Genomic DNA, 22,749 nt, shown 5'->3' on the forward strand with positions numbered 1-22,749 from the left:
CCAGAGCAGAGAACCAGAGCCAGAACCAGAGCACTGATGAAAGGAGTGTGTGTATAGAGATGGGCTTCTCACAGTCCCTGGGCTATATGACTGTTAATAATATTCAAACCTGTGGTTATTTCCCTTTCTTCAGCATGTCTGTCTTTGATTTTCGCAGTCTAGTCTCCATAGTAAGGTGTTATGTAGCCTGGATTCAAGCTGGTTAAGAATCAAGTTTTCTGATCTACATGAAGTTCCATTAGTTCCCTTTTGTCCTTGTACCAAAAAAAAAAAAAAAAAAAAAAAAAAAAAAAAAAAAAAAAAAAGCCAAATGTCTATATAATAAAATAAAAATATCATTCCAATGCTGATGTATTTCATTAGTGATAGTGTAACTTTTAAGAAAGAAAAAATTAAAAATCATTCAAAGTGGAACAAAAATAGCTTGCAGATTCCTGCAATACCTGCACATTCCTGCACAGTGCTTTGGTTTGGGTAAGTTCTCTTTTCCTGACCAGACAAATCTTCTGTGAAAGCTTTTCTGATGAGCTGTGCTCTTGGAATAGGGAATTAGGGAGGACAAGGGGACAGGACTGTGGGAACAGGGCAGCAAAGCCTGAGGGTAACCTGCAGTCACCAGGCAGATCTGCCTGCAAGATGCAGCTGGCCTGACATTTGCTTTTCAGAAAAGGAAATATTTCACTAAGCTGGGGAGACAGTGTGGTATTATCAGTGACAAAGGGAGAAAGAAAAAATAAAAGAAGAAAAAAAAAGAGAAAGACAAAAAGAAAACCGGCAAAGCACTGAAGCGCTTTGGGAGCACGCCCGGGGACTGGCTGGATCCCGGGCGAACCCCACAAGTCCGTCAGCAAACACCACGGCAGGGCGATGGGAGGCAAAGGAAACGGGGAGTTGTGCCCTGCCCTTCTCCCCACTGTCCCCACAGTTCCGGCCCCAGCTCGGCGGAGTTTCCACGGTGCCGGTGACGATTTTCACACGTGTGAAATGCGCCGCTTCCGCGCTCTTCCTCCCCCCCGGTTTTTGGGAACTGCTTTCTGTTTGTGTGACTGTGGCAGCCCCAGCCCTGGGGATGCCAGCCCGGGGAAGGGCGATCCCGGGAGGAGCAGGGAGCGCCGGGCGCCGCGGGAGCCGCCCCGGAGCCCCTCGCTGGTCGCCCCGGTGAGCTCGGGGGTCTTCCCCGAGCTCGGAGCTCCTGCGATCCCGAGCTCCCCGGGCAGGGATTCGCCTCTCCCGCTGCCCACCCTCGCTCCCGGCAGCGCCCAAACCCCTCCCTCGCCCCACGCTCATTGAGGACACATAAGGCGCCGTCACACGCAGCCTCCGCGCCCTCCCTCTGCCCCAGCCCTTCAAAAGCTCGGGACCACCTCGGAACGGGAGAGGGCAGGAGCCGGCAGCGGCGGGCGGAGGAGAGGCAGAAGCGGCCCCGCCGCGGCGGAGGGTGAGGGCTCGGAGCAGAGCAGGGCGATCAGGGACACCCAGGGGCTTGGGCACCCTCAGTGCCACCCCGATGTCTGCTGCGAACGGGCGGCGGGGCGGAGGCAGGAGGCGGCGCGGGGCTCCCCGGACGGTGCCGGCTCCCTGGTGATATCCCAAGGATATTACATGGAGCGGCCGCTGCCCCCGCCGCCCGTGCCCGCCCCGCTGCCGCCCCCCGCCAGCCGCCCCCCGGAGCCCGGGCGCCACGCCGATGCGGAGCCGCTCGTAGCAAGTAAGTTACCGATTCCTTTGTTATTCCAGGGCACTCCCCATCCCCTCCGGCTGCAGAGGATCGGGAGCCCGGCAGGACAAACGCGGAGCTGTTGGGCCAGCGGGATGCCAGGCTCCTGTGCCCGAACCTGCCCGGGTGCGAGCTGTGGACACGCTCCTGCCTAACTCAAGCTGCCACGGAACTCTTGGGGAAGGCAGGGATTGGATGCTGATCCTGGGCAAAAGTACTGGCAGATCTGAAGGTGTGATGCAGGAAAAGACATTAAAGAATAGGAACTGCCCAGAGACAGGATCAGTGGAGATCACTGGAACACAAAGGGCACCAGGAGACTGATCAGTGAGCAGCCCTGAATTGTGTGGAGCGACTCCATAATTCTTATCTGGAGTCCAAGATTAAATTCTTTCATAATTAGGATACTTGGCAGTCAGCTTGGAGTCACAGAGCCCTGGCAGGGCAATCTCCAGATGAGGCAGAGGCATATTCAGCCCCTGGAGGGGACAGGGAATGCAGTGCACTGGGAATCCCCCCGGGTGTTATGGCTCTGGGAGGTAAAAGCATGACTGATTTTTTAATGTCCTGTTGCATCACTCAGAAAGGTGCCTGGGGTTCTCTTTGTCCCAGCACATGGTGGTTGGGAGCAGCAGGTTAACTTTTACACAGCATCTTTCCCTTGGGTTTGAGCAGGGAGTTTCAGGAACCAGCTGAGAACTGGCAGGAGCAGGCCCTGTCCCAGAAAACTTACCTCTGGCTCTTGGAGATTGTCATCAAGCAGCTCCTACCTCCTGCACCCTTTTACTTTAAGGTAGACCTTGGATTTGTGGAAGAGGGGCTCAGGAAGAAACCAAACTGGCTTTTCTCCCTGGTTCTCTGTCCAGTCCAAGCAACCAGGATCTCCCTGAGAAGGTGGGGAGTGTTTGTGCTGGGGAGGTTATTTCACTTCTGGGATTCAGCTTTTTGCCTCTCAGTTGGAGATAAAGGATCAGGATCATTTCTGATTCCCATGGCAGAGTATTTTCCATCTCTGGAAAGTTCCAGCCCAATTATTTGCCAAAAAAAAAAAAAAAAAAAAAGAGAGAGAGAGAAACAGGGCCTTGGAGTAATATCCCAAGGCAAATCTCCAGACTCCAGTATTTCAGTCACCCACTTTGTGTTGGGTTTGAGGCCAGGAGAGGCACTTGGACACTTGGGGCGAGCACTGGCCCTGGCCCAACAGCTTGGTATGAGGTTGGTTTGTTTCTCTGTGACTCCTGACCCCTTTCTGCAGTGGGTTCAAGCACTGCACAAGGCCTTGGGGCAAAAAGAGCCCGTGTTTGGTAAATCCTGTGAACTCTTTGGGTGCAAGCTACTGCAGAAGTGTGAAGTTGTTCAACAGTTTTATTGTATTTTTTAAGGCAGCTGCAAATTACAAAGTGATTCTCTGTTGCTGTGATGATGAATTCCTAAACAATGGAGAATGGGAACATTGATGCTCCTGGGGCAGGATTTTCTCCTAGAGCTGAGATTCTGCTTTCCAATATTCAGTGTTTGCTGTTCAGAGTGAACAGCCAGGAGCAGGAGAAACAGGAATGTCTGATAAGGACAAGGGTGTCCCTGCCCTTGTTCAATTGTGTTGGTTGAAAGACAATGGTCAGATTTCCAATGACACCATAAGGTGTCCCTAAAATAGAGCGGGGTGAGAGGCTAGGCCAGAGAGGCTGCAGAGTGCCTCAGGCACCGTCACTTCCTTGGAGGTGAAAGGATCACATTGATTTATGTCCAAGCTTTATCTGTTGTTGGTAGAGAAAATATCATTTGACTGTTCCAAATGATGGAAGACACCTAAGAGCACAATATTGTGGTTGCATCCCTTGCACAGGAACTGGTCACACTCAAGGTCTTTAATGCAGGGAAGTACAAGAGAATTGCCTGGGAGTTACCTGGATTAAATCTTCCCATCCTCCCTGTGCAGTGGAACTGTGCCATAGCAGACATTCCCAATCTTATGGAAACTCCACATTCTCCAGTCCTTGTGCTCTAACAAGTTGTAAAAGCCTGAATGATTGCCTCAAAAAGCATTTTCTAGCTTTATCTTATTTTTCTGTTAAAAAGTCACCAGTCTCTCTCCTCATCACAGTTTTGTTTCCCCACTCTTTCCTGTGTAGGTCTGGAGCCATTATATTTCATGCAGCTCTGAACTTGTGTCATGTGTGGGTTTTTATACTTCAATCCATAGTTGAGGAGAAAAATGTATTTGAAACCTGTAGCTATTTGAGAGAACAGAAACTGCCTTAGCTGGCTTTGGAAATAATCTTGCTGGGTTATTCATCTGATGGATCAGGCTTTGCAGAGCGATCTTCAGACACACCTGAAGCAGACAGAGACTGCATTCCCTGCTGCTGGACTGGGGAAAGGAGGAAAGAGTTCTACAGTGATTCCAGGTGCTCGTTTAGGATTTTGGAACAGCTAAATTTAATTCCTGCCCTGCCACAGACTCCCAATTGAGTGTAGAAGATCTAAATGTCCTTGTGAGTGACTCCCCCATCCTGAAATATGGGAAATAGAGCCCTTCCCTGGTCCAGGCATTTTGGAAAATGCATAAATGAAATTTTACAGTACATGATATCTGTGTTGAGTGCTGTGAAGCACTCGGGTACTCTGGGAGTGGGAGAGTCACGTTCCTCCCTCACAACTGGCAATGGAAGGGCCCCAGGATATCAGAGAAGGATGGATTGGGAGGTAACTCACAGGTAAAAGGAAAGTACAAATGTCCATAAACCCTTCCTTGGGCTCAGATTGGCTCCCTGGCCAGAGAGGTTTTTTTAAAAAGACTGAGCACCTTCTGCTGGGGTATTCTGAGCCAGGGGCACCCTGGGCACACAGGAGCTGTCACAGCCCAGCTCTGGGACAAGCACAAAGCCACCCTGGCCCTTCAGGTGAAGCAGCAGCCACCCATCTTTGTGACCTGGTGGCACGGTGAGGTCTCCTCCAGCCTCAGGGGAATCTGCTGTCACATCCTGAGTGTCAGGAACATGGTGCTGAGACTCACCAAAAACTCACAGAGGAGATGAGAGGTACCTTCCCACCTCAGTGCTGGGTGGGGTCACACTTGGAGAGGCAATGACCAGGGTCAGGGAGATTTTGAACCGCGTTTGTTTGAGAAGTGCCACGGGTCTCCCTTCTTGTGCAGTGTCTTTGAATCTTTTTCCCTGGCTTTCAAGAGCACAATTCTTCTGCAGCCTTCCCTCCACCTGTGGATCCCCAAGCACTTCCCAAAGAGGCAGCCACCATAACCCCAAACCTCTATCTATAGAAAGTCAGAAAGATGGAATATTCCATGGTTTACCCCGAATCCACCTGCCTTTCCTCACCCTGCGTGCACAGGTGAGGACAGGCAGCCTGGTGGAGCTGACTGTTCAGTCTCACTCACACAGGCAGTGAATAAAAGGATGGAGGAAAGATGCTTTTCTCAGGGAAATCAAAGTTCCACCTCACTCAGAGCCTATCTCAAGTCATTTTTCTTCAGATTGTCAAAGGCTCTCTTCTCCAAAGGCTTCTCCTTCCTCCATTTTCCCATGAGCACTGCGTGTTCAGCAGCCAATACTTTTATTCTCTTCGGGTGCTGCTGCTTTAATTTCCTTTATTCCTTCACCTATTTCCCTGTGTTGCTCCTGTCTGACAATTAAGAATTTCATTCCCTTGCAGCACTGTAACCTAAAGCAGAATTATGTGGCCCAGAGGAACCTGGGCACAGTAACTTGGTTTATGTGGTGTGGGCCAACGGGCAGCAGAAGAACCAAGTCAGGTTATTCAGTAATCACTGTGTTCAGTATTATAGGCTGCTGTTGAGAAGTAAAAGACTCATTGTCTGGGGGAAAAAAAAAAAGAAGATAGGGTTAAGTGAAAAAAAAAAATTCTTCTGGGAAGGTGTGGGAGGTTTGCTAAAGAACAGTTGCTCAATTATTCTCCCAATGTGAGAAAACACAGGCATCGGGTTTAAAAGCAACAAAAAGAATTCTGCTTTTACACAAACTTGATGACAAATTCACATCCTAAAACTCCACCTGCCTGCCAGTTTAGTCCTTTCCAGCATCAAATCCCATCCCAATGGAAATTTGTGTGTTTACTCTAGCCAGATCAGCAATTGTTCAAATGGAAAAGGTCCCCTGGCCAGCAGGGAAAGAAGTCTCTTCAAGTGTTTTATAGTTTTGCCTTCCTTGATTGGACCTACCAGGAGCACATCAGCTCGATCAGGAGGGGCTGGGAGCTGCTCTGCCAAACACTGCCTCCTGAAGAGTCTCACCTAACCCCAGCCTGACTCTTGTGCAGCAAATCCCAGCCCTTAAATGTCACCACCTGCCCCGAGTGTGTCATCTGGGCAGAGCTGAACATCAGCAGGGCTGATAAAAACCTCTCTACAAGGCTGATAATGCACTGACTCACAGCTCCTCGTGCAGTCGCCTGTCCTAAAGGAAGGCAGCTTTGTACAGAAGTGACATTTTTATTATCCTGGCCTTGTTTAACCAAAGATGGTAAATGCCAAAGAAACAGAACAGTGGCTGTGACTGGAAGAGGCAATTTCACCTCATGGCTCTCTGTGCTGGAGGCAGCAGGGATTTACAGACAGGAGCCAAAATCTCTGGGAGATGCATGAACATATTTACCATGATACGTAAAACCAGAGATGTTTATGCCTGGCAGCAGTGGCCGTGCTCTGCACAGTGAAGAGTTAACCACATCCTTGCACAGTTAAACTGCCCCTTCCAGAGCATCTTGTCATTTGTGCTGAAGTTCCCGAGGGCAGTTAAAATCATAAAGGAATGACAGCAGATTTCCTAGAAGTTTCTCATGCCTGTGATCTCACAGACCATTCACATCCATATCACAGATTTTACTGTTGGGGAATTAAGACAGAAGGAAAAGCAGTGATTTGCTCAGAATTAGAAAACCCTGGAATCACCTGGAGCAGAAAGCTGGATAGTGTGCAGCCATCCAAAGCTGTGCTCAAACTGCCAACCAGGAGCATTCCATTTAAAGACTCTGAAGCAAAAATTCATATGCTTAAATATTTTCAATAACCACAGACTGAGGTTATGCTCATACCACAATGGGAGAGTTAAAGATGAAATATTGGTAGGAATTGTAATGCCACTGAAGCTGTCAGTGAACTTCTTATCCAGCAGGAATTTTTCTGGTTTACTGGATCACTTGGAAGGTGTTCCTGAAAGTTTGCAGAGATGTTTCAGCTGAGCTGTTGCTGGAGATCAGTAGCACCACCAGAGATGTTGCCATCCCTGTGAGTGTTTTAATTAAAAAGGTTCCTCTGTACATTCGTTAATGGGCAGTTCCTCAAACCTGCTCTACCAGAGTGATCTTTCCATGGATTTAGGGGTTTTGGTTGCTTTTCCTCTGTTCTGTTCTTTGTAGTAAGGTTTAAGATCCTTTTGGTCTCTCTGGTGTGAATCTAGAACATGGAATCTTCCACTCCGAATTGAAGTCTGGAACTGGATTGTTCTCTCTCTCATGGTGCCAGTGATAGCTTCAAATTTACTTTTATAACCAATTATCTTTAAACCAGTCTTTTAAAATAGAAAGCATGCAACATTTGCCTGATTTTACATTTAGATTGATGACAAGCTTTTTAGTCCAAATGGAGTAATTTTAGATTAATCAATCAATGCAAACATACATCGAGAATATTATTGGTAAGAAGGAAGTGAGGAGGTTCTTCACTACCTCATTCCCAGCGGATGGGAGGCTTCTTTCCCTATTAAATAGGGAGAAAAAGTGTGTGATTGTTCTGCCATGTGCTTTCACATGTTGGGAAGTGAGAGTCAAGCTGTGCCCTTGTCAATTTTCAGCATCTTGCAGCACTTTGCACATGTGTAAAGAGACGAATTTCACAGCGCATAGAGAGCCAGGCCGGTGGGTCTGGAGGTCTCCATTGCAGCAGGGAGTGAAAAGCAGCTGAGGATGCTGTGAGTACACCTGGAGCCAGCTCTCAGAGGGACAGAAACAGAGGAGGAGTGACTCGTCTGTCGAAAAGCTGGCTGCTTCCACCGGAGGAAGGGAACACACAGCGCTGGGGTTATGTGCGCCATGCCCAGGGCGGATGGCAGAGCCGGTCCTCCCCGATTTCCCCAATTTCCCGTCCCAGCCCTGCCAATGCCCGTTCCCTGCCCGTGCCGGGCGGCTCAGCAGGGCCCGGCCCTGCCGAGCAGGAGCTGCGGCAGCAGCAGCAGCGCTGGGCTCTGCTGGGCACAGATGGCCGGGCTCCTCCGAGCAGAGCCAGCGGGGCTGGTGCCAGCAGCAGGCTCGGCTGCTTCGTTGGAGCAGTGATTGATGGTGACTGAGACAAGGGCCACGAGGTGCTCTCTGCCATTAACCAGACTTGGCTGCAGCCGGATGGAAGTGAAAATTTGTTGCTTCATTTATTCATCCTGCCTCTGCTTCCTTCCCGCCCACCCTTTGTGCTTTTTAATACCAAAAAGATGAAGCTACTTTGCTCAGTCTTAAAAATTGCCTCTCCCAAGATACTCTTAATTGTATCTCTACACCTTTTCTCATTCACAGGAGCATAAGAAGATTAAAGATAGAGGGAGCGGTAATAGATTTAGTTAGGTTTTAATAGGATTTGCAGAGGACAATGCAGGGAATGAACGCCATAGGAAATATTGCTGTGTATCTTTGATATCCCTAAGGCTCCTTAGGTAGTCTTTGACAGAGATTTTGTCTGTGCCCTGCATCCAGAGTCAAGACTCTCATTTTTTAAAGGAGTATCTAATCATCTCAGTAAACAGGATGTTACATTATAACTGGTAGAAAGCATTGCTGCCTTCATCTCATATGTGTTCTTTACTTCATCCTGGTAAGCACAACTCTGAATGTCAACAGTGGGCTTTTTAATCGCTCTCTGATGCATTCCTAAAAGTGCCCAGAGATTTTACCTAATGTCAGATGGAGCAAAGGGGTGAGCTTTGATAGATCTCATTAACAGCAGGCCTGGATTCATCACACCCTCACACTTGGGATTCAAGATGCTCAATTAAATGTTTATTTCTTGTTTAAAGCCCAGGTTCACGAATAAACTTCCAGAAGGTGATTCAGCACTCCTGAAATCTGAATTATCCCTAGAGATGCCTTTCTCTGCTGACTGCAAGGGAAGCCTTCATGCATAATTTAGACTCATGTGTGATTTAGGTAGACAGTGGTGTTCAGCATTTTCTCTTAATTTCTAAGTTTTCTCTTGATATGCACCCAAAACCTGAGGCATGGAAAAGCTCCAGTCCCTCCTGAAAAGATGTTGATGTATTTTCACTTTGTTCTGACCTGTGATCTCATGCAAATTTGGTGTGTAAAAAAAAATCTAAGGACAAAAAGAAAACCCCCAAATGTTCCAAGGTTTAACTGTTCCACACTCCCACAGCGGGCTCATCCCGCCAGTAGTGGCTGATCTTCAGAGGGGCTGTGTGTTATAAATCAGTCTTTAGTTCCGGGTCACTGCAGGGCTGTGTTTAACAAGTGGCTGTTGTGGCAGAAGTGTGAACCCTCCAAAAACAATGCCCTGATGGTCTATACAGTGAAACAAAATTGCTTTTGACTCTCTGCCTTCTGCCTGAAACTGTCTTTCCTTGTTGTGCAGCCCAGCCATGGCTGGAGATTCCCGGATTTTCATGAACCAGGACATGGACATTGGGGTCACGTCCCGGGAGCCCAAGAAGATCCCCAAGCAGGCTCGGGATGACGTCCCCATCGCCACGGACAGGACCCGGCTCATCTCTGCCGAGGGCAAGAAGCCACGGCAGCGGTACATGGAGAAGAGCGGCAAGTGCAATGTGCACCACGGGAACGTCCAGGAGACCTACCGGTACCTCAGTGACCTCTTCACCACCCTGGTGGACCTCAAGTGGCGCTTCAACCTGCTGGTCTTCACCATGGTCTACACCATCACCTGGCTGTTCTTTGGGTTCATCTGGTGGCTCATCGCCTACATCCGGGGAGACCTGGACCACCTGGAAGACGAGAACTGGATCCCCTGCGTGGAAAACCTCAGCGGATTTGTGTCGGCGTTCCTGTTCTCCATCGAGACCGAGACCACCATCGGGTACGGCCACAGGGTCATCACTGAGAAGTGTCCCGAGGGCATCGTGCTGCTCCTGGTCCAGGCCATCCTGGGCTCCATTGTCAACGCCTTCATGGTGGGATGCATGTTCGTCAAGATCAGCCAACCAAAGAAGAGGGCGGAGACCCTCATGTTCTCCAACAACGCTGTCATTTCCATGAGGGATGAGAAGCTCTGCCTCATGTTCCGGGTCGGGGACCTCCGCAATTCTCACATTGTCGAGGCTTCCATTCGAGCCAAACTGATTAAGTCCAAACAGACCAAAGAAGGAGAGTTTATTCCCCTGAATCAAACGGACATCAACGTGGGATTTGACACCGGAGATGACAGGTTGTTCCTGGTGTCCCCTCTCATCATCTCACATGAGATCAATGAGAAAAGCCCCTTCTGGGAGATGTCCCGCACCCAGCTGGAGAAGGAGGAGTTTGAGATTGTGGTCATCCTGGAAGGAATGGTGGAAGCCACAGGTAAGGATCTGTCAGCAATCAGTCACTGTTTTGAGAAGGAAAGGGGCACGAGGCATTGTGGGCAGTTTGGTGTTAGGATTTCACTGTCATGTCACCTGGACTGGGAACATGGTGAGGTTTGTCCTTGGGTAGTGCCTGACTCAGGTGGGGTGTCTAAGATAACCAGAGGTGAAAAGTGCTTTAGCTCATGCTGTAGTGTTTCATCCTCTTTTATAAGTCTGGGATTAAGGTGAAGGAGTTAGCCCTGGAGCTGCCCATAATCACTTAGAACTGATCCAGGGGAGAAGAAAAGCAATGGATTAAAGGATTTCTTGAAGTCTCTAGTGGTCCTTTTTCCTGTGATCAAAATTCATGGTGCAAATCTTTTCCCTTTTCTCCTCTGTATTAAAGATTGGCTGTAACTGTGCTATTTTAGGTACTGCTGTAGTGTTGATTTTAATGGGGGCTATGAAGTGCCCGAGTCTCACTGTATCCCATAAAGCAGCACGTGCTGAGGCTGAATGACTTGCACGTGGTGCAGGACACACATTCCCAGAAGGAGCTCAAAGAGGAAAAATACAGAAAGTGCTTTTGTGACTCTTGCAGCCCTGCAGCTGCTTAACAGCTCCTACAAAGCTGGGTAATGGGAGATTCGGAGATATCCTCAGCTTATTCCCTGTTTCCTCCTAGGGGTGTATTTGTGGCAGGATAAAAGAACTCTGTGTCCGTGTGTAATGATTCTGGGAAAGTGGTAAAGCCTCAGCTGTCCACAGAGTGGGAAAGGCAGCTGAGGAGAGGGATGGGCACAGAGGCTCCTTCCCACAGGCATCTCCCACACCAGCTCTGCCTGGGCATGGGCTGCACCTGGCAGTCATGGCACCGTGGGTCATCTCCACTTGCATGAATCCCTTTGTTCCAGGTTTGGGGAGTAGCTGGCAGCTCTTCCTGCTGCTCTTGTGACACAGCAAGTGTGTCCAAGCCCCTGAGATGCTCAGGTCCCTTCCAGGCAGGGTTTTCCAGCCTGGGGTGGGCAGAATGCCTTGGTGGAATCAAGGGGCTGCAGGGCGAAAGGGCTGCAGTCAGCTCTGAGGAGAGAACTGCTTGCTAAAGATGGAAAAACAAAGTCAGAGATCCAAAAAAAATAAGCTTCTATAAGCAGTTTTCCCCTTTGGTGTTTCAGGATTTTAGTTATGAGCCCAGGATTTTCCTGTGGGTGGTAGTTGGATTTTGTTTTCCATCTCAGTGAGATTCTCTCTGAGTCATTAGCAGGGGTTTTCAGCTTGTTACAAGTACTCAGTGGTGTCAGCACCCTGTCTCACAGATTCTACTCCTTGCTGACTGTTGATGTTATCCGCTCCTGGAGATTTGCTCATTAGTCTCCCAACAGCCAGAGGAGAAAAAATCTCTCAATTTCCTGCATCCCAAACCTTTGCTCCCAAAGGCAGCCGTCTAGAGAGTCTCCCTTTAGGTGATCAGCAGTAGCTGACTTTCTCAAACAGATCTGATGGGAGGTGATGGATAAATTACATTCCATTGGGGCTGGAATCTGTGCTGCAGGAGTGGAATTCACCTGGCATTTCCAGGGAAATGTTCTTCCCCAGCAAAGCATTGTAGAAATGTGGTAAAGGAAGGGGTGGGTGGAAAAGACTATCAAAGGCAAGAATTTGTAACAGTGACTTATTCTGCAGCCTAAACATTTATTAGAGGCTGGAGCCTCCTAATCTGAGCATGGAATGCAGCTCCTTGTTTGTCCAAAGCCTCTTTCCTCGTCACACAGTGACACTATAAATGCTTTGAGCCCCTGCTGCTCTGCCTTCCTCGCAGGAAGGCTCAGCCTCTGCTGGGGATGTGTGAGAGGAAGTCATTATCAATAACAACCTCGGAATTAAAAGCATGGCAGAGGAATAATATTGCCTTACAAATGGGCTCTCCTCCCAGAGGGATTGCATAGGCCAGGCTGTAAGGATATTAAGGAGCATACATCTGTGGAAATGAATTATCCTGGGCTCAGAAGACAGCCTGGGAAGCCCCACTGGAGAAGGAGGAGGCATTTTGCACTGAACTCAGAGTTGAGTGAAACTTGGATGATTCCAGGATCCGATTTGGAGGCTGGGATGGGTCCTGAGGCAGCCAGGGGTGTGGGATATTTTGTCACATGAAGAGTGGCTTGCAGAGACAGTGTTTGTGCTCTCCTGCTTCATCCTCACACTGGGAAATATTGATAAAGCAGTTTGCGGTTATTAATCCCTCCCTCCACGCCCTAAAATCTGCTCCAAACAAATTCTTCAGGTCCTTCCCATCCCAGGCACTGCTCAAGCCCCATCTGCTCTCAGGAGTGGTGTCATATTTATTCCCAGCAGGACTTCTGTTAAATCCTGACACTGTCACAGCCTGGTCGGGTTCAGGGCAGTGTAAAATACAACAGATCATTTGTTCCCTTAGCAACCCCTACAGAAAATTAGGAATCTACCCCCAGAGTTCAGAGGTACCACTGGTCAGAATATACAGCACTGTTTTCCATGAGGTGTTTGGAAAGCAGGTCAGAATGGTGATTGGCAACATATCAATGACTACAGAAATTTAAGCATGACTTAAAGGGAGGGTATTTTAAACTGATAATTTAGGACAGTGATTTTATAGCTATTTTCAGTAGATTTAACCAGGTGCGCACATATTACAAATGTAACATATTGTCTCCTCTCAAACAAGCAGCTCTATTTACTGACATTTAAGTTTAATTCTGACCCAGTGCAAGGCAAAGATGGTAAATAGCTTCAAATGAAAAGTGTAGAGTAAATTCTGAGGACTTCACACCCTTCGGGTCATTGGGCTTTTTACAAGGTGAAACACTGTGCCTTAAAACAAAGATTTTGTGTTCAAGTTGCCTCGGCTTTTCAAAGGCCTGAGTAACAGCACACTGAAGAACAGCAGCTCACCAGCCAGCCTAAAATGCAGTGGGTTTATTTGGCTGAAAAAGATAATAAACCTGGTGCTATTCCAGTGAGAGCTCTGGGGCACCCAGGGCTGCTCCACCGAGTGCCTCACAGAGTAACCGTGGCACAAGGCTATCGATATTGGGGACAGGTGAGGCACTGGGGCTCCACGAGAGGATGGAAAAGGCCAAAGGGAGAGTGAGTGTCTGGGCAGGTCTGTTGTGGTCATTGCTGGGTGAAACAAGCACTGTGAAAACAAAATCAGTGTTGCTGACAAGTGCTCTGACTTCATGTCTTGGGGTGTCTCGGGGACAGCAGCATCACTCCCAGAGCTCCTGATGAACTGGGCACAGGGATTGCTTCAGGGAATTCATTATCTTTGCCTTATCAGAAAGGGACTCTTGTCAAGATCAGCTGCCCCAAATCTGACCTGCAATAAAAGGGAACAAAGCAAAGGTAGAAAATCTGTTTGCACAGTGAATACATTTTTGCTTTCCCTGCCTCTCTGCTTCCCAAAATCTCAGGGCCACCCTGGTGACAGGAGAGCTCCTGGTTGCTCCTGGCCAAAGCTCCTGCCCTTCCCCTGCTGATCCCAAACTGAACAGAGTGTTCAAAAGCTGCTGGGACAGAGAAGGGCAGGGGAGGTCCAGCCCCCCTCCCACATGGTGCAGAGTCAGCTGGGTTGTGATGAAGGATTTGGCTGATCCAGTTAGGAACATTAGCAAGTCCCATTTTTTTAAATACTGCTTTTCTCTGTAAGCCATCACTCCATGTGCTGACACACTCTGCATATCCTACAAGACTTCCGGGCAGGTAATTTGAAGGGACTCTCTTGTCTTCTTTTCCAGCTTTACCCTTCCTCTGCCATTTGCTGACTGTTATCCAAATCCTGCTTTTTCCACAGCTTCCTGCTGCCCTCATTCCCTAGGCACAGCATCCAGCACTGCTGCTCCCTGGGCACGGAGGTAGCAGAGCTTGTTACTCCACTCCTGGTCCTCCCTGGTTTTCACTGCCTCTTTTTCCCAGCACAATTAGATAAGGCACAAGAGACACTCCAGATGCCTGATTAGTCCAGTCACTAAATGAAGTTTTAATGAACTCTTATGTAAGTACAGGTATATATTTTTCTGGCTTAGAGTCAGTGTGATAAAAAGGGATTTAATGATTAGAAGTAATTAACCCATCCTGTCACTGTGGGAGTAGGCAAACAGCAGAGTTTTCACACCTCAATTTATCCACCTTTGCAGAGGACAGAGTACAGTTTCTGGCTGTAACTGTGCGGCCAAATGGAGTAGTCACAACAAAAGATATGCCAAAATTAATCATGATTTTCATGGGAGCACAAAGGAAGGGTGAAATTACTGAATGGAGTTTCTGGGCATTTATCATCTGGTTTGGGTTGTCTTGTGTTGTTTTGCATTTTGCATATAAATAAGTTTTCTGCAAGGAGGACCTTGCAGTAGTGTTACACAAACTGCCTAAAAAATTATAGGGAAGAGATGTCTCAGGTCATTGTGTTCATGGGCTGGGCTGTCCTCTGGAGGCACAGGCTGGCAGTGGTGTCTGAGGTGCCTCTGCAGTCACTGTAAACCCTAAAGAAGTTACCTGGTGTGAGCTTGGCTCGGGCTGTGCCTGGTAGAGACGTGGCAATTGAATCCAAGGTCTTTACGTCATAAAGTCCTTTCATTATATTTTTTTTTCCCAGTACCTAGGAGCTTTTGCATGCCTGGAGAGCATTCAGATAAATTAAAATCCTATTACTCTCCTCTGGCATAAATATCAAAGTGAATCAAGCCCAGCCATGTCCTCTAAAGGAGACAAGCACAAATAATTGGAGGACCATGCTCCTACCTTCTAATATTCCTTTTCAAGTTGGAAGAATATTGACTTTTTGGAGGTCACCGTGTTCTTTGGTCCAATTAACACAGAGGAGCTAATAACTTTTATAACTTACCATATGCTAATGCAAATTGAAAGACACATATTGCTTAATTGCAGCAATAGAACTTGAATTTTTTATACCTTTTCCTTGCCACCTGTAAACTTCCATTCCTGCCACTGCAGGTCTGAGGCCATCAGTTCCTGTGCAGTGGGTGTTCCACAGCTACAGAGCACCCAGGAGAAGGAGAAAAGTCACCCTGGACACAACAGGATGGGCAAACAAGGGCAGAGGAGGGACATCACTGCCAGCAGTGTCCGTGTCGGAGGGGCCAGGCAGATCTGGCCCAGCCCAGGCAGCCACATGACATTTCCCAGCAGATAATCTCTGAGCTCCCTGGCATTTCAATGAGCACAGTTAATTTTAGCCTGATGAAAAATGTTGTCTTGACAGCCCCAGGGGCTGGGATGTCTCTGCCCACTGAGAGGTTCTGGCCATGGATCAGCACTGGAGGAGGATTCACCTCGGCTCAGGATGGGATCCCATCGAAGCCTGGGGAGATTTCGGGGTTGGCAGAGCACCCTCTGTGCACCCCTGTGCTCTCCCATTCACCCTCCAGCGAGGTCACCTGGCTGGGATGGGATGTTTGCCAAAAATCAGCATCCTCCACCAGCTGGAGAGAGCCTCTGGTAGCACAAAGAGCTGCAGGAGCATGTTTGGGGTGCTGAGGTCGGGTTGTACCCAGCCCCAGGGGCACTGCTCTGCACAGGGCAGCCCCAGCTCTGCCCCTGGGCAGGAGCAGCTGGATCCTGCCCATGCAGCCCCTGCTGGGCCGGCTCCTGCTGCTCCCTGTCACAGGCTCAGACATTCCCAGCTCTTGGATAACTGTGTCAGCAGAGAGCCTTATTGGAGAGTTCCCTCCGCTCATTTAACACCCCGGCGTCCCCTCTGCTCTCAGATGTGATCAGACACCTGCTTTAATACACATCACAATCTATCCTGGATTTTTCATCTGCTGGGAAGCAGAATGGAGCTGTTTAGGGAGGATCCCTGGCTGCCTTAAGCAGGAACAAGCACAGCTCTGTGGCTCCAACCCACAGAAAAACATCCACTTCTTAGGATTCTGCTATAATGAAATTATCATTCAAACTCTGTGAAATGTGTATTGCACAACTTGAAACAGGACACAGTGCCCTGGTCTCCAGCATCTATAAATCCTGGAACTGGTTCCAGCTTTATTGAAAACTTGATGCATCTGCTTCTAACTTTGAATAAGTTTTATCTTTGGTTTCTATTAAAATTGAGTTTTGTTTGCAACACAAAGCTGAGCTGCTGCATTAAGAGATAAGAAAGCTGCAACTAAAAGTTGACATCTGAAGATTTCTCATATCATTCCATGTTTTCCACAACAGACAGATTGCACACATTTATATTAAACATACCTTTTCATTTTTAAACCAGATTGTTTAGGAGAACATGAAACTTCTGTTGGTCTTACAACCCAGAAAATATGACATAGCTGAAAAATATATGTCTATGACTTCAATTACATTTACTTGGACTGAAAGAAGGAAAATAAGGATATAGGGTCATGAAGATGATGGGATGGAGCAGCTCTCCTATGAGGCAAGGCTTAAACAACTGGGATTGTTCAGAAGAGAAGGCTCCAGGGAGAGCTTAGGGCCCCTTCCAAGTCCTAAAGGACTTCCAGGAGAGCTGGAGAGGGACTGGGGACAAGGGATGGAGGGACAGGACACAGGGAATGGCTTCCACTGCCAGAGGGCAGGGCTGGATGGGATATTGGGAAGGAATTGTTCCCTGGGAGAGTGGTGAGGCCCTGGCACAGGGTGTCCAGAGCAGCTGTGGCTGCCCCTGGATCCCTGGCAGTGCCCAAGGCCAGGCTGGATGGGGCTTGGAGCACCCTGGGATAGTGGAAGTTAAAGTTCTTTCCAACCCAAACCATTCTGGGATTCTGTATTCTTTTGGCATGAAGTTTATATGAATTAAATGAAATTGCCAAACACCACTTTCCTATATCTGCACTCTTTAAACCCAAAATGTGTAGTTACATATTCTTTAAGGAAAGGATTAACAGCCTTTATTGGGGCCATACATACTATGGTTAATTCTGCAAGAAATTCAGTGAGTCTGGAATCTCTCTTGAGTTCTTGTGCTCCCCAAAGTGTCAGTGCTTCAGGGCTGCATGAGTGATGTAGCAGTAATGTCACAGCTGGTATGGCACCCAGATGTGGGTCTATTTCCAGCCAGGAGTTGCACTTGGTGATCCTTGTGGCTTCCTTCCAATTCACGATATTCAGAATTCTGATTCTACTTGATGGATGGGAGCATATGGCAAATGATTCCCTATACCCAAGACATCTCACAGACTCAGATAAATCAGAATTCTGCAGTTAAACAGGTGATTTTTTCAGGGGTACACAGAGGTCTGAGTCTAGGGATTGCTGTGCCCCACTGCAAGGTGGCACTGGGATATTCTGAGCACGGAGGGCGCACGTTGTGTGCCAGCGGCAAGTGGCTGCATCCATGTGCTCTTAATAAAAATAAGGTTTATTGTTTCCACACCTCTTCTGTCATCTTTTCACAGTTACAGAGGCAATAATTAGCTAGGGACATTACAGATGCATTAATTAACCAGGCTGGAGAGCACAGGGCAGCCTGCAAAGCAGGCACTTAATGGAATTTGAAGCAGAGACAATGGTGTTGTTTACTGGGTGATGTGGGAGTTGCCAGGCAGTGTGTCCCCACGCAATTAAACACCACTGCACATGTGCTAAAAAGGAATATTTGAATGGGATTATGGAGCAATTACAAGTTGTCTTATTGTGCTGGCTCAGTGTCCCCCTGGGGTTACAGAAAGCAGCTCCTGCAGGAAGCTGGCAGCAGCAGTGTTTGGTTGCTGAAAGCTTTCCATTGTTCCTGCCCTAATTGAATACTTAGAGCAGGACTGGGATGGTGTCTCTGGAGCTCAGGTTCACTCAGGTGCTCCCCAGGAAAGGAGCTATTTCAGGCCCAGATTATAAGGCAGGAGTTCCCCTAGACAGCCCCAGGCCCTTACATTTCACAAGAACACCCCATCTTTGCCCTGAGGACCCATTCATGGTACCTTGCTGCACCACCTGAAAAACCAGGATAAGAATCACCTGGTTCAGTCACAGGACCAATCCTGGAGCCTGCAGGGTCTCCTCTCCTGCTCTTCTTGCTGCCTCTAGAGGAGGCACTTGGAGGACTTTGGGATTTCTGGTGTCAGCTCTGTGCAAAGGGAAAAGGACTGGTTTGTTTTAGCCAGCTGCTGGTTTCCAACCTCCTGGCATGAGGCAGCACCAGGAAATGGGATTAGCCCTGCAGCCCTGACCCCCAAACAACAGGAATAGAAGCCCTTGCCCAGGAAGGTCAGTGTAGGATCAGTGCCAGTGACACAGCTCCACTGGGAAAACCTGTACCAGGACCGGGAAATCAGCAGGACTCCTCAGGTTTCCAGAAGTGTGGAGCTGGCACAGGGCAGAAGGGCTGACCCTCTGCGCCCCGAGGGCTGGGGATGCTGCACGTTGTAGAGCCACCAAATCCAGGAGTGGCCTCACTCTGTTCTTTAAAGCAAAAGCTGAGAGTTTCCTGAAAAGACACTGAACTTCCACAGAGCTGCTCCTTCAGGCAGCAGCACTTGGGGTGATTTTTAACTCGCTGGCTGTGTTCTTCATGGCAGCCCCTGCACTTCCCTGTTCCTTCCAGCCCAGGAAGCAGGCACGCTGGAACACTGTGACTAACGCAGTACTTGTTGTTCCTGCCCAGAAGCAAACACTCCTGCAGATCTTCTTGAGGGGAAAGATTGGGTTTTCAGTCTGTGCTACAGAACTGCAGATGTCTCAGCACTGCGTGTGTCACTGTCTCTTCCCCTTTCAAGGAACAAAATACTCCTGGCCTTGCAGCTTTAAACCATGGAAAGCACTAAGAGACTTTCAGCTGTGCAGAGCACTTGCCTGTGTGGGTGTCTTTTAGTGTCTTTTAATGGTCTGTAGCAATTATAAGAAAAAAATATCCCTCTTTTCACAAAGGTGGGTTGGTTCTTTTTTTTTTTAAGGAAAGGGATTTTCTGATTGCTCTGAGATTTCAGTCACTTAAGAGTTCACAGAGTGAGAAGATGTGATAGTCTCTTCCCTGAAGCATTGGACACTAAGATTTTCTTCCCCCTATGCATTACTCTAGATTTCTGTCCCTGTGCTTTGGGCTGCAGGAATTAGAATTGAAAGTATTGGCCAGAAACTGGATCCAAGTGCATGTTTTGAATGTATTCCAGTCAGGCCAGTCCCTCACCCTCCATGAGAGAACAGTGGGAGGACTTTGTGAGGTTAGCATTTCACTGGAAACTAATTCCAAAATCAAAAGATAATTAGGACAAAGAGAAGACAAATGTTTGGAAGAGAAGACATCCTTGACACTGCGAGGTGATTCCAAGAGGATTTGCTCACAGGTGTGCTAATCTCTCCTCTGCAAAGCTTCTCTTCAAACTTTTCCAGAGTACATAAACTCTAATCCGTGGGGCTGAGAAGCAGCTTGACAAGTATCAGTTCCCTGGGAGCCACTGTTCATTCAATCCACAGTCCATAAGTACAAGGCCCTGAACCCTCCCAGGAAATTAAAAAAATAGCTTGGTTGGGAAGCTCTCACCTTTTGGGCTGCAGGGGAGTTGTGGCACTGCTGCAGGGGAACTGTGGCACTGCTGCAGGGGAACTGTGGCACTGCTGCACAGGAACTGTGGCACTGCTGCACAGGAACTGTGGCACTGCTGCAGGGGAACTGTGGCACTGCTGCACAGGAATTGTGGCACTGCTGCAGGGGAACTGTGGCACTGCTGCAGGGAACTGTGGCACTGCTGCACAGGAACTGTGGCACTGCTGCACAGGAACTGTGGCACTGCTGCACAGGAACTGTGGCACTGCTGCAGGGGAACTGTGGCACTGCTGCAGGGGAACTGTGGCACTGCTGTAGGGGAACTGTGGCACTGCTGCAGGGGAACTGTGGCACTGCTGCAGGGGAACTGTGGCACTGCTGCAGGGGAACTGTGGCACTGCTGTAGGGGAACTGTGGCACTGCTGCAGGGGAACTGTGGCACTGCTGCAGGGGAACTGTGGCACTGCTGCAGGGGAACTGTGGCACTGCTGCAGGGGAACTGTGGCACTGCTGCAGGGGAACTGTGGCACTGCTGCAGGGGAACTGTGGCACTGCTGCAGGGGAACTGTGGCACTGCTGCACAGGAACTGTGGCACTGCTGCAGGGGAACTGTGGCACTGCTGCACAGGAATTGTGGCACTGCTGCAGGGGAGTTGTGGCACTGCTGCAGGGGAGTTGTGGCACTGCTGCACAGGAACTGTGGCACTGCTGCAGGGGAACTGTGGCACTGCTGCACAGGAATTGTGGCACTGCTGCACAGGAACTGTGGCACTGCTGCAGGGGAGTTGTGGCACTGCTGCACAGGAATTGTGGCACTGCTGCACAGGAATTGTGGCACTGCTGCACAGGAACTGTGACACTGCTGCAGGGGAGTTGTGGCACTGCTGCAGGGGAACTGTGGCACTGCTGCACAGGAACTGTGGCACTGCTGCACAGGAGTTGTGGCACTGCTGCACAGGAACTGTGACACTGCTGCAGGGGAGTTGTGGCACTGCTGCAGGGGAACTGTGGCACTGCTGCAGGGGAACTGTGGCACTGCTGCAGGGGAACTGTGGCACTGCTGCACAGGAATTGTGGCACTGCTGCACAGGAACTGTGGCAGTGCTCCAGAGGAGGAGGGATGGAGCCAGCCCCGGAGGAGGGCAGGGCAGTGGCTCCCTGTGCCCTGGGCTGTGTGGGTCAGGACTGGGGCAGCACTTGCAGGGCTGGGTTGTCCAGCAGGATCCTCCAGGACCTGTTGGTGTTAGCCATACAAACAACACCTCAGCAGAGCAGGGGCAGGCAGAGGGAAGCTGCCTAGAGGTCCCAGTCTGCAAACCCCTAAGCTCGAGGAGGTGGAAGATGCAGAGGTGAATGCATCCCTTTCCCTTTGGGTGCTCAGCTTGTTCATGACAGAGCCTTTTGTTAGGCTTATTAAGCCAAGACTTTTCTGTGTCCCAGAGCAATCAGGTATGGAAATGACACGAAAGTGCTTTTAAGTGTCAGGCGTGGTTGGGTGAGCACATAAGGAAGCTTTGCCTCTAACATCCCTCTCTTTCCACCCAGGGATGACTTGCCAGGCTCGCAGCTCCTACATGGACACCGAGGTGCTGTGGGGACACCGCTTCACCCCCGTGCTCACCCTGGAGAAGGATTTTTACGAGGTGGACTACAACAGCTTCCACAGCACCTATGAGACCCACACGCCCGTGTGCTGTGCCAAGGAGCTGGCCCAGTCCCGCCGGGAAGGGCAGCTCCTCGGCCACCTGCCCATCCTGGGCCGGGACACAGGGACAGCCAGGGAGGACGAGGAGCAGGAGGAGGAGGAGGAGCAGGAGGAGGAGGAGGAGGAGGAGGAGGAAGGCAGGGAGCTGGCAGGACTGAGCGGAGCCAACGGGACAGCAGGAGAGGGGAAGGAAGAGGTGCCTGTATAACCCTGGAGCTGCTGGAGCACAGACACCCCACTGGGACACTGGACTGGCCAGCAGGAACTGACTGGCAGCCAGAGCTGGCATTCGTGTCCAGCTCTGCTGCATGCTGCTCATCCTGGGAGTCACTGCACTGCACCGTGCCTCAGTTTCCCTCCCTTCTCCTGTGGCTCTGAGCTTTGCCCTCCTCTGCAAAGCACCTTGATCTCCATGGACAAGGCCCACTCTTCTCATCACTGTTAAAACCGAAATTCCTACCACTGGTTGTTTCAAAAGGTGTTCACGGGATGTGCAGAACTCTGCCCCTCTTGCAAGGGTGTTTAACCAGTCCAGAATGTCCCATCTCAGTATGAAGAATGTGATTTCATACCTTCACTTAATTTGTGAGTCAATGTATTGTAGGCATTGTTCCAGCTAAATTAAAAGAAAAGGAAAAAAACCTCTCTTCTCTGTAGTGAAGTGTTTTGCCTTCATGAATTTTACAAGCAAATTTTAGTGTTTTCTTCCAGGATCACAGCCAGTGGGATTTGTTTCCTGCAAAATGTCTGATATGAGCAGGGCACCTTTCCCTGCAGACCTTTGACATGTTTATCCTGTGTTTTGTCTTCTCCAGCTGAAGTGTTTCGTGTACTCTTTCCATGGAATCTCTGACACATCTCATAGGCTACCCATGGTCAGAGAGTTTAGATTTTGCCCCAGTGAAGGCTTTTTTCTGGCCTGAATGTCCCAGTTGCAGTTCCAATTGATGATTTAAAACAAAGGACGTAGTCTCCTGGGGGTTGGAATGTTCTGGAATTTCAGAGGCTCTGGAGGAGGGAGACTAGGTAAGTGGCAGTTTGCAAAATTCACTGTTTTGCTTTTTCTGCAAAGCACATATTTAAAATAAAGGTTAAAGTGCTGATGTTCCTGTAGCTCATGCGAACACACTGACATAACTGAAGCCAACAATTTTGTCTTTAGAAAGAGGCAGAAAACCAGATTTCCCAAAGAGGATTGTCTCATCCAGAAAAGGAATGAAGAAAAGTAATCTGTGATATAAAATATTTCCACAAATTTCAACAACACAGGAAAAGAAAATGGCCTTGTTGGGGA

At 49.1% G+C, this 22,749-nt stretch overlaps 1 protein-coding gene across 1 annotated transcript; it reads left to right on the top strand.

Moving 5' to 3' along the window:
• The first annotated feature begins 1,446 nt into the window (after positions 1 to 1,446).
• Positions 1,447 to 22,255, top strand: KCNJ5 (potassium inwardly rectifying channel subfamily J member 5). The gene is made up of 3 exons (XM_063417977.1): positions 1,447 to 1,708; positions 9,327 to 10,273; positions 21,296 to 22,255. Exons 2-3 carry the CDS (start codon positions 9,334 to 9,336, stop codon positions 21,661 to 21,663), a joined length of 1,308 nt encoding a protein of 435 aa, XP_063274047.1. The 5' UTR covers positions 1,447 to 1,708; positions 9,327 to 9,333; the 3' UTR covers positions 21,664 to 22,255.
• The last annotated feature ends 494 nt before the right edge of the window (positions 22,256 to 22,749 follow it).

Source organism: Prinia subflava, chromosome 22, assembly GCF_021018805.1.
Source record: "Prinia subflava isolate CZ2003 ecotype Zambia chromosome 22, Cam_Psub_1.2, whole genome shotgun sequence".
NCBI classification, from domain to species: Eukaryota; Metazoa; Chordata; class Aves; order Passeriformes; family Cisticolidae; genus Prinia; species Prinia subflava.

Coding starts and splice junctions, on each gene's coding strand:
- KCNJ5 (XM_063417977.1), top strand. CDS start 9,334: ATGGCTGGAGATTCCCGGATTTTCATGAACCAGGACATGGACATTGGG. Junction 10,274..21,295: donor AGGAATGGTGGAAGCCACAG/GTAAGGATCTGT, acceptor CTTTCCACCCAG/GGATGACTTGCCAGGCTCGC.